The 15,475-nt window shown below is 51.9% G+C and overlaps 1 protein-coding gene across 2 annotated transcripts in view; it reads right to left on the bottom strand.

The window, feature by feature from the left end:
* Positions 1-507: 507 nt before the first annotated feature.
* INPP5D (inositol polyphosphate-5-phosphatase D) overlaps positions 508-15,475 on the bottom strand; it is a 153,460-nt gene continuing 138,492 nt past the window's right edge. For both annotated transcript variants that reach the window (XM_003936730.3, XM_010347208.3), the window contains exons 23-27: positions 13,672-13,821; positions 12,124-12,220; positions 9,092-9,373; positions 3,461-4,052; positions 508-1,678 (exon numbers count right to left, since the gene is read on the bottom strand). In XM_003936730.3, coding sequence (XP_003936779.1) covers positions 1,676-1,678; positions 3,461-4,052; positions 9,092-9,373; positions 12,124-12,220; positions 13,672-13,821 — 1,124 coding nt within the window. In that variant the 3' untranslated portion in view covers positions 508-1,675. The remainder of the gene's footprint in view (positions 1,679-3,460; positions 4,053-9,091; positions 9,374-12,123; positions 12,221-13,671; positions 13,822-15,475) is intronic.

The following is a 15,475-nucleotide window of genomic DNA, read 5'->3' on the forward strand; positions in this document are numbered from 1 at the left end:
TTGTATTTTTAGTAGAGACAGGGTTTCACCATGTTGGCCAGGTTGGTCTTGAACTCCTCCTGCCCTTGTGATCCACCCGCCTTGGCCTCTCAAAGTGGTGAGATTACAAGCGTGAGCCATTGCCTTTAATGTGTTTAATATATGTGTATTATATGTTGCATGGCCGACATTTTTTTTTGGCTCTGCAGCTTAAGCAGTGAAAACTTATAAAAGCTGGGAGAAACTTGTGGGCTGCAGGAGAGCAGGTTTGGAGGGGATGCCCGTGACATCTGGGTGGCTGCAGGTTGCTTGGAGTGCCAGGAAGATGTGTGGAGGGAAGGAGTGCTGTTTCCGCCTGTTCCCGGTTCAGGACCAGCTTCAGACTGGCTCTGTGGTGTCCCACTGGTCAGGGCAACACCATTCGTCACCGCCACGAACCCTTAACTGCCTCAGTTGGGCCCTCTGGCGGCCCTGCAGTCTAGAAGGACATCTATGGATCCGAATGTCAAGAAAAACAATACACACAGCTGAGCGAGAAAGGCACAATTTATTGATCACGCACACTTCCACCATGGGAATGTGGGGCGCATACCCTTCCCCTGCGTCCACACATACCTGGGGAATTAGCTCCCTACATTAATTCTGCTATGTTGAAAAGCAACACAAGGAAAGACATCACCCACCTATTCTCCTAATAACCAAGGAAGCAGAGCTGAAAGCCACAGAGCTAAGAAGAAAAGGCTACACTATTTCAAGAGCCTGGAACCACGAGGCCCACCCTCCCCAGCAGCCAGGCATGGCTTTCAGGAGCCGCAGCAAAGACTCTTCCATGCGCACGATGGAATATGTGTTGGGGGCTCGGCTGCACTGTGGCTGGTGGTGGCTGCCCACCTCGAGGAGGGTACAGGGAACCCGGCACGGGCCCTGGCATCCCTGGCCCAGGCTGAGGCCAGATCTCTCCACTGAGGGTAGGAGCTGATTTCCTGCTCCTTCCAACTAAAGAACTGAGAAGCCAGGTAATCCTGCTTGCCACCCAGCTAGGCAGGGCCCCCAAGGCTTTAGCTAAAGCAGCTTGTGTCACTGAAGCTGGACAGAACAGGCGTCTTGTACCTGTAACAAACTACCCAGACTCTTCAGCTCGCTAAGGCCAAGCCCTTATCTCACTCCAGGAGGGCACTGGCCTTCTTAATGCTTTCTCCAAACCCCTCCGTTTGGAACTGGTGGGTTTGGGTACGTGGTTTTCATTGGCTAGAGCCTCAGCTCTTGAGGTCATCCTGATATGTGAAGGTTCATAAAGCACTTAGCACGGCTCTTGGCACACGGTGAGTGTTCGATCCATGTGGCCATTATTATTATTAATATTATTATTATTATTTATATCTCCACCCTTGAATCGGTGCTGCAGTTTCTTTCTTCAGATGGTGCCCTGAACAAGGCACCAGAGTCTCAAGTACCAAGAGCAGACTGTCTGTTGCCCGTCTGGCACGCGTTTTTCTTCCAGCCTCAGCACTTGGTGCCAAGTCTCACAGGCAGTGAACTCCATGGGCCACACAGAAGCTAGGCCCTTTCTTGAAAAACACAAAGCCTTGCGTAGGAAGCTGGGTAGGAGACGCCAGCAGGAGGTCCCGGGAGAGGTTCCCAGTGGCTTCACGCTGTTCCTCTGGGCTCCCGACTCACCGGCAGCTCACCGAGGGCTTCACTGTGGGAGGAAAACAGAGGGCTGTCAGGGCTTATTCTCACCAGGCCACACTGAACTATGTGGCCTGTGGCCTTGCATGCTGTGGGCTAGGCCAGGCTTCCTTTAACATGTAGCTGAGAAGGCCCAGCACCCAATGTTCTAAGTACTTTACCTAGTTATGTTAAAAATTTGTTTTTACTCTGTTGCCTAGGCTGGAGCACAGTGGTGCAATCATAGCTCACAGCAGCCTTTAACTCTTGGGCTCCAGCTAGCCTCATGCCTTGGCCTCCTCAGTAGCTGGAACTACATGGCACCATGCTTAGGTAAGTAAATATATATATATATAAAATATATACACATATGTAATATGCACATACACGTATATTATAATACATACACATATTACATATGCTATGTAATATGCATAGTATATATATGAAATGATATGTAATGGATAACAGAAATGGAAATATATAAATATATAATTTCTATATAGATGATAATATATGGTAATAATTCATAATAGTCTACGATGCAATTGTCCTTCTAACTCTGTGAGGCAGGTGTCATTAACAGCCCCTTTTTACAGATGAGTAAACTGAGGCTTATGGCACAGAGCCAGGAAGTGGGAGGGCTGGGATTCAAACCCAACACAGCCTGGCTCCAGAGTCTGTTCTTAACTGCTGTTGGTTTTGCTCAAAATTTTTTTTATTTTACACCAAGGAGGGGGAAAGTGTGCTGAATTCTCTAAAATACTGGGAAATTTTCAAGTATGAATGCAAATTAATAATAACAATGAGGTCAGGTGCGGTGGCTCATACCTGTAATCCTAGCACTTTGAGAGGCCGAGGCAGGTGGATCACCTGAGGTCAGGAGTTTGAGACCAGCCTGGCCAACATGGTAAAACCTCATCTCGACTAAAAATACAAAAATTAACTGGGCGTGGTGGTGGCTGCCTGTAATCTCAGCTACTCGGGACACTGAGGCAGGAGACTCCCTTGAACCAGGGAGGTGGAAGTTGCAGAGAGCTGTGATCACGCCACTGCACTCTAGCCTGGGCAACAAAGAGCAAAACTCCATCTCAAAATAATAATAATAATAATAATACTAACAACAATGAGATGTAAATGATTTAGGCTCCTTTTCTTTTCTTTCTTTCTTTTTTTTTTTTTGAGACGGAGTTTTGATCTTGTTACCCAGGCTGGAGTGCAATGGCGCGATCTCGGCTCACCGCAACCTCCGCCTCCTGGGTTCAGGCAATTCTCCTGCCTCAGCCTCCTGAGTAGCTGGGATTACAGGCACGCGCCACCATGCCCGGCTAATTTTTTGCATTTTTAGTAGAGACGGGGTTTCACCATGTTGACCAGGATGGTCTCGATCTCTTGACCTCGTGATCCACCCGCCTCGGCCTCCCAAAGTGCTGGGATTACAGGCTTGAGCCACCACGCCCGGCCGGGCTCCTTTTCTTTATGGAATCTTCTTCCTCTGGGCCTGACACTGGACTAAGAGTTTATCCACAGCCCTGCCTTTCTTCCTTTCAACAACTGCTGCAGAGGTAAAGCAGGGCCAGGCATGTGTGGGCCAGGCAGATCTGGGTTCAAATCCTAACTCTCCCTTCTCATGGAGTGGTTCCCAGGACTATCACAAGCAAGTGTACACAAGCATGCACACACACATGCATGCACACACACATGCACACACACACATGCACGCACACACACACATATGCATACACACACACATACGCACTCAGGCATGCACACGCACACACGTGCACACAAGCCCTTGTGTAGTGCAGCGCACCTGCATGGCAGTCCTGCCTAGCGGCCCCGGTGGTCCCTCCTCTGGCCGGTGCTTGCCGTGGTGCGGGAGCTCGGTGTTGTCGCGGTAGTCACGGCCCTTGGAGTGCTGCAGGTGCAGAACCGCCGGGCTCTTGACTGGCAGTGGCGGCCGTGGAGTTGGGGTGGGCAGTGTCTGCTGGTTCATTTCCGACCTGGAAGGCTTGATGGGCCTCTTGGCTGGCACCGGGGCCTGGGAGTTGGCCGGGGTCTTGGGCTTCCCTTGGCTCTTGTCCCCGCTGGCCGCCTTGCCCTCGGTGGAGGACGAGCAGGTGAAGGAGCGCAGCCGGGGCGCGGGCGCCTGCTTGGCTGGCCCCTCGCTGCGCTCAGCCTCCTGGACTTTGGTGAGCACAATGCTGGGCGACAAGAGGCCGGGTTCTGGGCAGGGCGGGGGCTCCTTCCGCAGCATTTTTGGGGATTCCTGGTCCTTCCTGGGAACAGGCTTAGGGAAGGAACTCACGGAGCCATACAGGGGGTTCTCAAACATCTCCGGCTTTGTCAGCGGCAGGTCCTCCTGAGGCAGCCCATCCCCCGTGTTCTTCCCCAGGTCACTGGGCCTAGAGCCGGGGACAGAGCAGGAAAGACACGTGTTCAGGGGAGAAGAACATGGGGCGTGGCTGCCTAATGGCTTTCTTTGGGGTGATACAAATGTTTCTGAACTAGATAGAGATGTGTAACGTAAATGTACTGAATGCCACCAAATTGCTTTGTCTTGTTTCGTTTTAGAGACAGAGTCTTGCTCTGTTGTCCAGGCTAGAGTGCAGTGGTGCAATCATGGCTCACTGCTGCTTCAACCTCCTGGGCTCACGTGATCCTTCCCCTCAGACTCCCAAGGAGCTGGGACTACAGGCAGTACCACCAGGCCGGGCTAATTTTTTGTTTTGTTTTATTTTGTAGAGATGGAGGTCTCACTATATTGCCCAGGCTAGTCTTGAACTCTTGGCCTCAAGCAATCCTCTCACTTTGGCCTCCGAAAGTGCTGGGATTACAGGCACAAGCCACTGTGCCCAGCCTAGCAAACTGGTCATTTTGAAGTGGTTAATTTTATGTTATGTGAATTTCACCTCAAGTGAAAAAAAGAAAGGAAGCAGCACTGTGCTCGTCCCATGTTGTCCTCGAAGACAGCCTCCCTTTTGGCCTAGGACCTTTTCCACCATAAAAACTGTTCACATCAGAGCATCCGTGAGCAAGGATGGCACTGGAGGATTCGTTTGTAGGAGAAATGAAGCGAGAACTTACTTGGCACCTCCATATCAAGCCCTCATCCTCATCAGATGCGCCTGCTCTCCACGGCCCTTCCCTGTCTCTCCAGCCAACAGGCCCCCTTCCCTAGCCCCTCCCATCCCCACCCCACAGCCTCCCCTCTGACTCCAGCCATTCTGCTCGGACCTGGCACTTGCATGACCGCTCAGGAAGGTGATCACACCTCCACAGGAAGTGATACTTGAGGGTGAAAGCTCAAGAGGCTCCATCTACCAAACTTGTGTGAGACTCTTCCCCAGGCACAGCAACGCAGCCACGAACAAGGACAGACTCTGAGCTCAGGGGGCCGACATCCCAGTAAACACATGAAGGCCTCTGCCTGGAAGGCTCTCCTAACACAGTGGAAGGAACACGTCGTGGTCATGGTGAAAATCAGAGGGAATTTGGACACTTGCGAGTACTGGGGAAACCAAGGCCAGCAGCTAGAAGAAAGGCCTACTTCACTCACGGGCAGGGGAAGCTTCTGTGTGTGACCCAAAGTAGGCAAGCGCTACCTTTGCTTGTGTTCTGATTCATCATTGCTCTGGCTGGAGGTGATTTCCTGCTGAGCAAATTAGGAGAATGAGGAATGGGAACACATTTTACTTCCTGACCAGCAGCAGAATCTCCCAGGGGAGTGTTCTAGGTTCTGCTTTCTACAAAAAAGAAGCGATTGTGAATGCCCGGGAACCCACTGAGCTGCTGAGGCTGCCACGCCTGTCACTGATGGGCTGTGCACTGAGATGCTGCTCAAAGGCACTCAACAGGGACTCTTTGGGGAGCTGGTGTGGGCTCAGGGGACAAAGGCGGGGCGTTGTCCACGCACGGATGCCTGTGAGATGCTATGGGGCTCCAGGGAGGCTAGCCTCAGGCACACACCAAAGGGAGCCTGACTCTGTACCTGGGGGTGTTGCCCATTACTTTTTGGAAACACCGTAGAGCAAGTGCATACATAGAAATTGCTGGGGCCCTGAACAAGGACTTTGGAAAGCGCCCCTCCACCTGCAGCCCTCTCTGCACCCGCGTGCGGGCCCTCAAAGACCCTTGCTGTGAGTTAGCCAAGGGAAGAGGGCACAGGAGGGTGCAGCTGGCAGTGGCCACAAGTTTTCAGATGAAGGAGCAAGAAGTCCTGACCTCTGACCACCCTCTCCCAGGGCTGAGATGGAGGAGGGGCTCACTTCAGAGAGCGGGGGGCAGGACCAGGAAGAGAGCCCTGGTGCAAGCACTTTTGTGATTCCAAAGCTCACTCCTCTGGGAAAAGAGCAGTGCAGTGGAGACCAGAGAATCTTTCCCTCTAGGAGCAGGCTTCTGTCGTGCTTAAAGGGGAAGGCTTGGTGGGGGCAGCCGGGGAAGACTGGGGAAAACTACCAAAAACTCAAAAGGAATTCTTATTCCCCTGACCAAAGGCAGAAAGAAATTGACTGCTATAGCAGGCCATAGTTCTTGAATAGGGAACAGATAGCCAGGAGACAAAGTTGATTCCTGCAGCAAATAACTCTACTTCTCAGACTCAGAAGAGCAAAGACTCTTCTCTAAAGCAGCTAGGCACTGGCCAGGGGCTGAAAGAGTCCCTTTCCTAACCGCACAGCTTCGGTCTGGGGTGACCAGTCGTCCTCCTTCCTTGTGCAGGACTGAAGGGTTTCCTGGATGTGGGACTTTCAGAGCTAAAACTGGGACAGAGGCCGAGCGCGGTGGCTCATGCCTGTAATTCCAGCACTCTGGGAGGCCGAGGTGGACGGATCACCGGAGGTTAGGAGTTTGGGACCAGTATGACCAACATGGAGAAATCCTATTTCTACTAAAAAATACAAAAATTAGCTGGGCGTGGTGGCGCATGCCTGTAATCCCAGCTACTTGGGAGGCTGAGGCAGGAGCATTTCTTGAGCCTGGAAGGCAAAGGTTGCAGTGAGCCGAGATCGCGCCACTGCACTCCAGGCTGGGCAATAAGAGTGAAACTTCGTCTCAAAAATTAATTAATTAATTAATTAATTAAATAAAACTGGGACAGTACTTGGCAAACTGGGAAGGTCAGTCCCTGCACGTAGGTCTGGGCGATGGTGGGGAAACACTGATGGTGCTTGTAACACCCCCTTCCACAGCCTTGGCTCTGGCTGAGCCTGGGACCTGGAGCAGCGGAAAGGGATGAGGCAGGCATGGGGGCTGCAGGGATCCAGGCTCCAAGCGCCTCCTTGGCGCGCAGTGAGTCAGAAGTGCACCCTGGGGGCCCCTTGCCCATGGATGCTGGCCTGTCTGCAGTTGCCACCATGGGGCTGTGGAGAACATGCTCCCGCCAGGCTGTGTGCTCATTGTTAAGCACCAAGATCCATTTGCTTTGGGAACTGAAAAGCATTCACTTACACCAAAAATCATGCTCCTTGTTCTTTCTGGTTGCTTAGAGCTCCATTTCCTGGGGTCTCCAAAGAGGTGGCCACACAGGCACCTGGATACCCACCAAATAGTGCCAGGAAACTGGCAGGAAACTGAAGTTGTTTCTCCTCCTCACAAGTTTCTTAGGGAATGACCAGAGTCTAACATCCTATCACACATTCTGTACAGCGGTAAAGATAGAGACAGCTGAGCCGAGCTCCAGGGCTGTCCTGTCTTGCCTTTTTTTCTCTCTCTCTTCCTGACTTCCTCTCATCTATCCCCCACCATTTTTTTTTTTTTTTGAGACAGAGTCTTGCTCTGTCACCTAGGCTAAAGTGCAGTGGCGTGACCCTCTGCTCACTGCAACCTCCACCTCCTGGGTTCAAGTGATTCTCATGTCTCAGCCTCCCAAGTAGCTGGGATTACAGGCGTGCGCCACCGCGCCTGGCTAATTTTTGTATTTTTAGTAGAGATGTGTTTCATCATGTTGGCCAGGCTGGTCTCGAACTCTTGACCTCAAGTGATTTGCCCACCTTGGCCTAAGTGCTGGGATTACAGGTGTGAGCCACTGTGCCCAGTCTGTCCATTTTTTAGAGCATATCTTGCACATCTTGAGAAATGAGAGTGTCAACAGCTCCTCCATCCAGAGGAAGGCCCCACCCGGCCACACCTGGGAAGGTGGGAGCTGGAGGACAGTGTGATGGAGGACACACCCTCTGCTGGCTCTGTCCCCCATGTGGCGGACAGCATCCAAGTCCTCATGGAGAAAAGATGAAGAAAAACCCAGTGCTGGGGAAGAGAGGCTGAGGGTGAATCCCTGAGGTTATGACTCCCCGGCAAAGAGCCTGGAGGGGAGACACTGCTCATGCCACTCTGCACACCTCAGATCGTTGGTAATTGGGGCTGCACTTTCATGTCTGTCTGGCATCCTGCAGCTACTAGAAACATGTGGAGCTCCCCACTTGTGTATCCACGACATGCCTGTGGTTGGCTCTGCTCTGTGCCAGCATCACCCGAGAGCAGCCATGCCTTTGGGAAGTGTCGACCCTGTTCCTCGGCTGCCCGGCCTGGTCTATCTGGCTTCCATTCTTCTGCCAGAACCAGTTCTAGACTCCGATCAGTATTTTCCACCATCTGGGGTTTCCCCAGAGTTTCAGGGCCAGGCCTCCTCTCTCTGCAGGTCGGCTGCTCTGCCTGACTTTTACATCCCTAGTTCCAGTTTCTAACTAAGTGTCCCCCACAGGAGAGACTAGGAAGCTGCTTATAGGACAGGGAACCTCGTGGTCGAGAAAAAAGACTGGATTAATGCGAGCAGACTCTCCATGGAAATTCCCACCCCTGTTCCATGGGGCCCTCTAGGGAGTGGGAAATGCCTGAGGTTCACTAGCTCTAGAGTTTTTTTTTTTTTTTTTTTTTCCCAAGACTGAGTCTTGCTCTGTCACCCAGGCTGGAGTGCAGTGGTACAGTCTTGGCTCACTGCACCCTCTGTCTCCTGGGTTCAGCGATTCTCCTGCCTCAGACTCCCAAGTAGCTGGGATCACAGGCGTGAGCCACTGCGCCTGGCTAATTTTTGTATTTTTAGTAGAGATAGGTTTTCACCATGTTGGCCAGGCTGGTCTCAAACTCTTAACCTCAAGTGATCCACCTGCCTCAGCCTCCCAAAGTGCTGGGATTACAGGTGTGCGCCACCACGCCTGGCCGAAACATGTTTTTTGGTATGTTTATAGTTTTTATACAAGATTCCTTTTCTTGGCAGTATCTTTACAAATTTTTACCCTTTAAAAAGAGATTGAGTTGCCCCAATAGGTTAGGATGTGAAAGAATCCACATACAAGTTTAGGGGCCTGCTGTGTTCCAGGCCCCAGGGATAAGTCATTAGCAAAGTGAACGCAAATCATGGCCCTCATGAGGCTTCCATTCCAGGGTGAAAGCCCAGGGCGCTTTCATAAGCAGAGGAGGGAACCATCTTAATGAAGAGGATGCTCACCTGGACTCCTGTGTCCTGGGGCAGAGACCCCGGTTGGCTGTCGAGGATGAAAACTTCTTGGGTGAGATGGGCGGCTGGCAGGGAGGTGTGGGAGGACCTTCTCCCCTGCAGGACCCCAGCGGGGAGTCCTTGGGTGGCTGGTCGTAGCTCCAGGCTGTGGGCTGCTGGTCAGGGGACAAGGTCTGCTTCACGTGCAGGGGCACTGGTGGTCCAAAGGGCCCCACTCCCATGTAGCTGGGATTGATGATTTCGGTGAGGCTGGAGCCACTGCATGGAGGGGCCCTGCAGGTAAGACGTGGAGTCACATCTCAGGGCCCCTTCCCTTCTCGGGGTCAGCGCCGGCCCACGGAAAGTGTCCTCTGATAATCCTGGGGCTCTCTTGGGCTATCCTCAACTCCTTTATCTCTTGTGCAGTGATTCATTCATTCGTTCATTCATTCATTCATCTATTCGTGTGACACTGCGCTTACTGAGAGCCCTGTAAGCACTCGGCCCCAGGCCAGGAGCAGGGAATATGGCTGTGAGCACCGGGGTCTCTGTTGGAACTCGCTTTGGATGGGAGAGACAAGCTCGGTGGCACAGAGACGCAGCATTGCAGTGCTGGAGTCTCAGAGTAACGAGGGGCAAAGATGGAGACTAGTGAGGTGTTGGGACCAACTGGGCATTGGGTGACCCCAGGAGGCCCTGTCTGAGGAGACGGTCTTTTAACTGAGATAAGAAAAGCAGATAAGAGAGAAAGAAGTGGAGGGTGTTCTGGGCAGGGGTAAGAGTACATGCAAAGGCCTCCAGGTGAGAGGGCCTTGGCCTGTTCCTGGACGGTCTGAAGGCTGGTGAGCAGGTGCAGAGGATGGAGTGAAAAGCTGGCAAGGCTGGCAACGCAGAGAGATGGTGGGAGTGGCCCGGGTGGCAGGAAGGAGGGGATTTTCAGGGCAGTCTGTCAGGGGTTCTTCTGGAACATGTTAGCCCCACGTCTGTGTGTGTAGCATCAGCACGGAGATAGCCACGTGCATATTTAGAAAAATGAGCGTGAGGGCACAGACGTCAAGACTGGAGCCTGGAATGGAGGGGGGGCAGTCAGCTTAAAGCTGTGGGGGGCTGGCCCAGAACCAGGCGAGGTGGCCCCAATAGACACAGCATGCGGCCACTGTGTCAGGCACCAGCCTCTCGAGAACTGAGTTTGAGTATATAGGCTAGCAGGGACACTCCACAGCTCCCATGTGCACCGCCAGCGGGTCCCCAGTTGTACCTTGCTCCCTCCACCAATGCCTGCTTAAGAAATAAATGCTCATGGCTGGGTACGGTGGCTCATGTCTGTAGTCCCAGCACTTTGGGAGGCTGAGGCGGGCGGATCACGAGGTCAGGAGTTCCAGACCAGTCTGACCAACATGGCGAAACCCTGTTTCTACTAAAAATACAAAAATTAGCGGGCATGGTGGCATCCTGGCTGTAGTCCCAGCTACTCAGGAGGCTGAGGCAGGAATTGCTTGAATCCAGGAGGGGGAGGTTGCAGTGAGCCAAGATCACACCACAGCACTCCAGCCTGGGTGACAGAGCGTGATTCCGTCTCAAAAAGTAAAAAAAAAATAAAAAAGAAAGACTCATTCTCATACTAGTCACAATGGAAATTTGTTTCCCCACACTGATCCTGGTTCTGGAAACCAGTAGACACTTCAGAGCCAGGATGCATTTGCTGATGGGACCGTCATGGGAGGGAGAGTGAAAGGGATGCATGTGCCCACGCCTGTGAACCTCGGAAGCTGGAAGTGGATCAGGGAGTGTGTAGAGATGAGCGTTCCTGCGTGCAGCGGGGGTGGCTGGGGTGAAGGCAAGGGTTGGTGGGGAGGAGTGGTGGGGGAAGGGAGGGAGGAGAGGAACAGGCTGGGTCTGCCGCTACCATGGCTCTGTTTCCTTGGCTGGTGATTCTGGAACTCAAGATCACATCGGCGAGTGAGGGCAGCCCTGCTCCCCAGGACATCTGTCCTCTGCTAATACAGACTCCATCATCTGTACCGCTCCCAGTTGAGTCTCTGCCAAGACCAACTGGTGTGCATTTTCCCCCAGTGATTCTTCTTGCTAGTGACAGGGTGGGGTTTGGTGGCCACAGATCCCACGATGGCTGGTGTCCTCGGTGCCACGGGAGACACAGCCACCCTTTGTAGACTTGGAATCTCTCCATCCTCCCTGCAGTCACTTCTCCATGCACTAGGCCGCAAGTTCTAAGGGACTGCACCGAATCTGCCTTGATTTCTCTAGAACTAGATACATCATAGGGGCTCAACAAATGTTAGCTGAGCCAAACCGAACTTCCCATCACGCTCGTTTCCCAGGCTTTGTCACAGTCACACCAACCTCCCCAGCAGTCAGGAGACTCACAGAGGGGAGGCAGGAGAGCAGCTCTTGTGGGCTAGCGCTTCTTGTTCTGTGTCCTTGGTTTCTCTGTGTTCCAGTTCACCTCTCACTGGCCCTGGGTCTGCAGAGTCACGCTAGTGCTTTTTGTTTTGTTTTGTTTTGTTTTGTTTTTTGAGAAAAGGTCTTATTTTGTCACCTGGGCTGGAGTGCAGTGACACAATCACAGCTCACTGCAGCCTCAGCCTTCTGGGTTGAAGCAATCCTTCCACCTCGGCCTCCCAAGTAGCTAGACTACTACACCCAGCTAATTTTTTTTTTCTTTTTTTTTTTTTTTTTTTTTTGAGATGGAGTCTCGCTCTGTTACCCAGGCTGGAGTACAGTGGAGAAATCTTGGCTCACTGCAACCTCCACTTCCTGGGTTCAAGTGATTCACCTGCCTCAGCCCCTGAGTAGCTGGGATTACAGGTTAGCGCCACCAAGCCCGGCTACTTTTTGTAGTTTTAGTAGAGACAGGGTTTATGTTGGCCAGGCTCGTCTCAAATTCCTGACTTCAAGTGATGTATCTTGGTCTCCCAAAATGCCGGGATTACAGGCGTGAGCCATCACACTCGGCCAAACCATGCTAGCTTGTCATGAGTCGCTGACATCCACTCCCCTGAACGCCCACCCCATGCCCGCTTTACCTGCTGGTGGGTTCCCACTGCTTCATGGGGTCGTGGCTGGTGAGGCTCTTCAGGGACTTCGGCCCACTGGCCTCGTCACGCTCCGTCTTCACAAAGTCTGGAAGGAAAGAGCCAGGAAAGAGCATGTGAGGGCCCAGCTTCCAGAGCTTAGGCGAGGGATGGCAAAGGGGTTTCCATTTGCAGGCTGATCTGCACAGTGAATAATGGGTACCTTGGGAGGTGGGTTAAGCAAGATTCTGAGGCCTTCTGAGGGTTCAGCGATTGATTAATTATGCCTGCTGTGGCTCCACAGTGGAGAACTGGGATCCAGAGTTGTCATTTCATGTGACATTTCCAACTTATTGGTCTCAGCAATGTACAAAATAGGCAAATATGTTTTGTCACATTAAAATAAAACAAACATGCCAGGTGCAGTGGCGCATGCCTGTAATCCCAGCACGTTGGAAGGCCAAGGCAGGCGGAACACTTGAGATCAGGAGTTTGAGACCAGCCTAGCCGACATAGTGAAACCCCATCTCTACTAAAATACAAATATTAGCTGGGCATGGTGGCAGGCGCTTATAACCCCAGCTACTTAGGAGGTTGAGGCAGGAGAATCACTTGAACCCAGGAGGCAGAGGTTGCAGTGATCTGAGATCATGTCATTGCACTCCAGCCTGGGGCTGCTAAGTGAGACCCTATCTCCAATTAAAAAAAAAAAAAAAAAAAAAAATTCAGTCTGGGTGTGGTGGCTCATGCCTGTAATCCCAGCACTTTGGGAGGCTAAGACAGGTGGACCACTTGAGGTCAGGAGTTCCAGACCAGCCTGGCCAACATGGTGAAACCCTGTCTCTACTAAAAATACAAAAATTAGCCAGGTGTGGTGGCGTGCACCTATAGTCCCAGCTTCTCTGGAGACTGAGACAGGAGAATCACTTGAACCCTGAAAGTGGAGGTTGCAGTGAGCCGAGACTCTGCCACTGCACTCCAGCCTGGGTGACAGAGTGAGACTCTGTTTCAAAAAAAATGAAAAAGCAGTTTGGAAGGTACGGAAACCTGGGTGGGCACCATGAGGGCAGGGTTTAGGCATGTACAAGGTCTGTTTGTTTATGGGAGGTGGGCACCATGTGGCTATTTGGACAAGCAAAGGTCACCCGAGAAATTCTAAGTCTCAACTGCAGCCGTAGCTTTGGACTTCCCGGACAGCCTGGAAGGAACCATTTAATAAGAGGTGGATTCGCCTGGTACCCTGGGTCCTTCTTTTGGCGGAGAGGCTAATAGGGGAATGACAAAGCCTAAAGGCTGATAGGTGAGGTTTGGGGCCCCGAAAAATCCACAGGGTCAGGGAGGGTGACCTGGGCACACTGGGTGTTGGGATCCGTTGGGAAATTTTTGAGTCCAGTGAGGATCAGGCCAGATTGTCTGAGATCTTTTCCAGTGCTGGATTTCTGCTCTGAGGCCACAGCAGAGACTATCTGACGGCTTTGCTGAGAAAGCAAGTTCCTGTCCCTAAGGCAGGGGAGTTGGGGGCGTGCTGAAGAGGGCGCTGCGGAGGGGCTCGCTGCTTACCATAGAGCTTTTCCCTCTTCTTGCCCTGAGAGGTCTGCAGCTTGATCTCGCCCTGGAAGTGGCCTGTCATCTCCCCATGGTGGGTGAGAGGTGTGTAGATGGGCAGCTGCGTTTCTGTGGCCTCTAACCGAAGGGCAATGCAGCCCTCACCTGTGGGGAAAGTGGGAGACCGCCGGTGAAGTCCCAGCCTTTCATGGCGGAAACACCAAGCTTTTGGCCCGAGAGTTGGCTCTGTCATCTGGAGATGGTCCTTTGAAAATATGGCCCAGGCCAGGGTTATTTAGTAAATCCGTCTGCGTACAGCGCAGTACTTTGGAGCAAATGTCTCAAGTCTTACAACAAAAGGTGGATTAGTTGATGTAAAAAAAATTATGTTGTAGAAAGTGCAGCAGAAAGACAGAATGAAACACTTAACTGATCGCTGTAGGGAATGAAAACTTCCAAAGATTTGATGCGGTACAAGACATGACGGAAGAAAACCCGCAGGTAAGAGGATATGCAAGCTTAAAACTTGCACACAGAGGGAGGCGCCGCCAAGAGGGCCGGGAGGAGGCAACACGGGAATGCAGCTCCCAGCAAACGAGATGCGGAGGTCCAGAGGACGTCACCATTCCAAGTGAGGTGTCGGGTTCGTTTTCGGGGACTGGAAGGACTCTGAAAATAGCCCAGGGAGGGAGCTACAGCAGGGCAAGAGCTGCTCAGGGAGAATCAACCGACAGGGCAGGGCACACCCCCACCTGGAACGTGCAGCTGGCTCGGAGGGTTGGGGGACTTCACCCTCTTGGTCCTCCGATTCGGATCCTGTGCTTACCTCATCCCTCCTGAAACCCACGGTCCACAAGAGCCCCGCCAGACTGAGGGGCACCACGGGTTGTCAATGCAAACCTGAGCCAAGGCCTGGTGCCGAAAGTTGTTGGTGGGATCTGGGCGGAAGATTGGACTAACGCCAGCAGGACAGAACAACCGTCCCACAGAAAGAGGCAGAGCTGAAAGCAGGGAAACAGGTCGTAAGGTCTGGCAGGCCCCACCTCCCACAAAACTCAAACTGAAGCCCATGCACCAGACAGCTTCGCAGCGAATACACCAGTTTGACCTCAACCAGGAAGATCGAACTCAGGGAAGGAGAGATGCCATTGGAGAGATGGGGCTAATTTCACCTGCAAACAAACCCCCAGGGAAGACTACCCACCCAGCAACCTGGTTGAATCCGAGGCAGCCCAGTGGCGCCTCTACAGGCCAAAAAAGATATAGCTCCAACTACAACAGAAAGGACGTCCACTCACAGATTCCTCCTGAAATCACCAACTTCAAAGACCAAAGGGAGATAAATCCATGAAGACGGGAAAAAACCAGTGCAGAAAGGACGAAACCTTTAAAGACCAGAACACCTCTTCCCCTCCCAGAGATCAACTCCTCACCATCAAGGGAACAAAACAAGACAGAAAATGAGTTTGATGAATTGACAGAAGCAGGCTTTAGAAGGTGGATAATAACAAACTTCCCTGAGTTAAAAGACCATGGTCTAAACCAATGCAAAGAAACCAAGAACTTTGAAAAATGTTTAGACAAAATGCTAACTAGAATAACCAGCTTAGAGAAGAACATAAATGACTTGATGGAACTGAAAAACACAGCAAGAGAACTTCATGGAGCATACATGAGTTTCAGCAGCTGAATCGATCAAGCAAAAGAAAGGATATCAGAGATAGAAGATCAAATCAATGAACTAAAACAAGAAGGCAATATTAGAGAAAAAAGAATGAAAGCAAACAAACAAACAAAGTCTCCAAGAACTATAGGATTA

This window comes from Saimiri boliviensis, chromosome 5, assembly GCF_048565385.1.
Source record: "Saimiri boliviensis isolate mSaiBol1 chromosome 5, mSaiBol1.pri, whole genome shotgun sequence".
In the NCBI taxonomy this organism is placed as follows: domain Eukaryota; kingdom Metazoa; phylum Chordata; class Mammalia; order Primates; family Cebidae; genus Saimiri; species Saimiri boliviensis.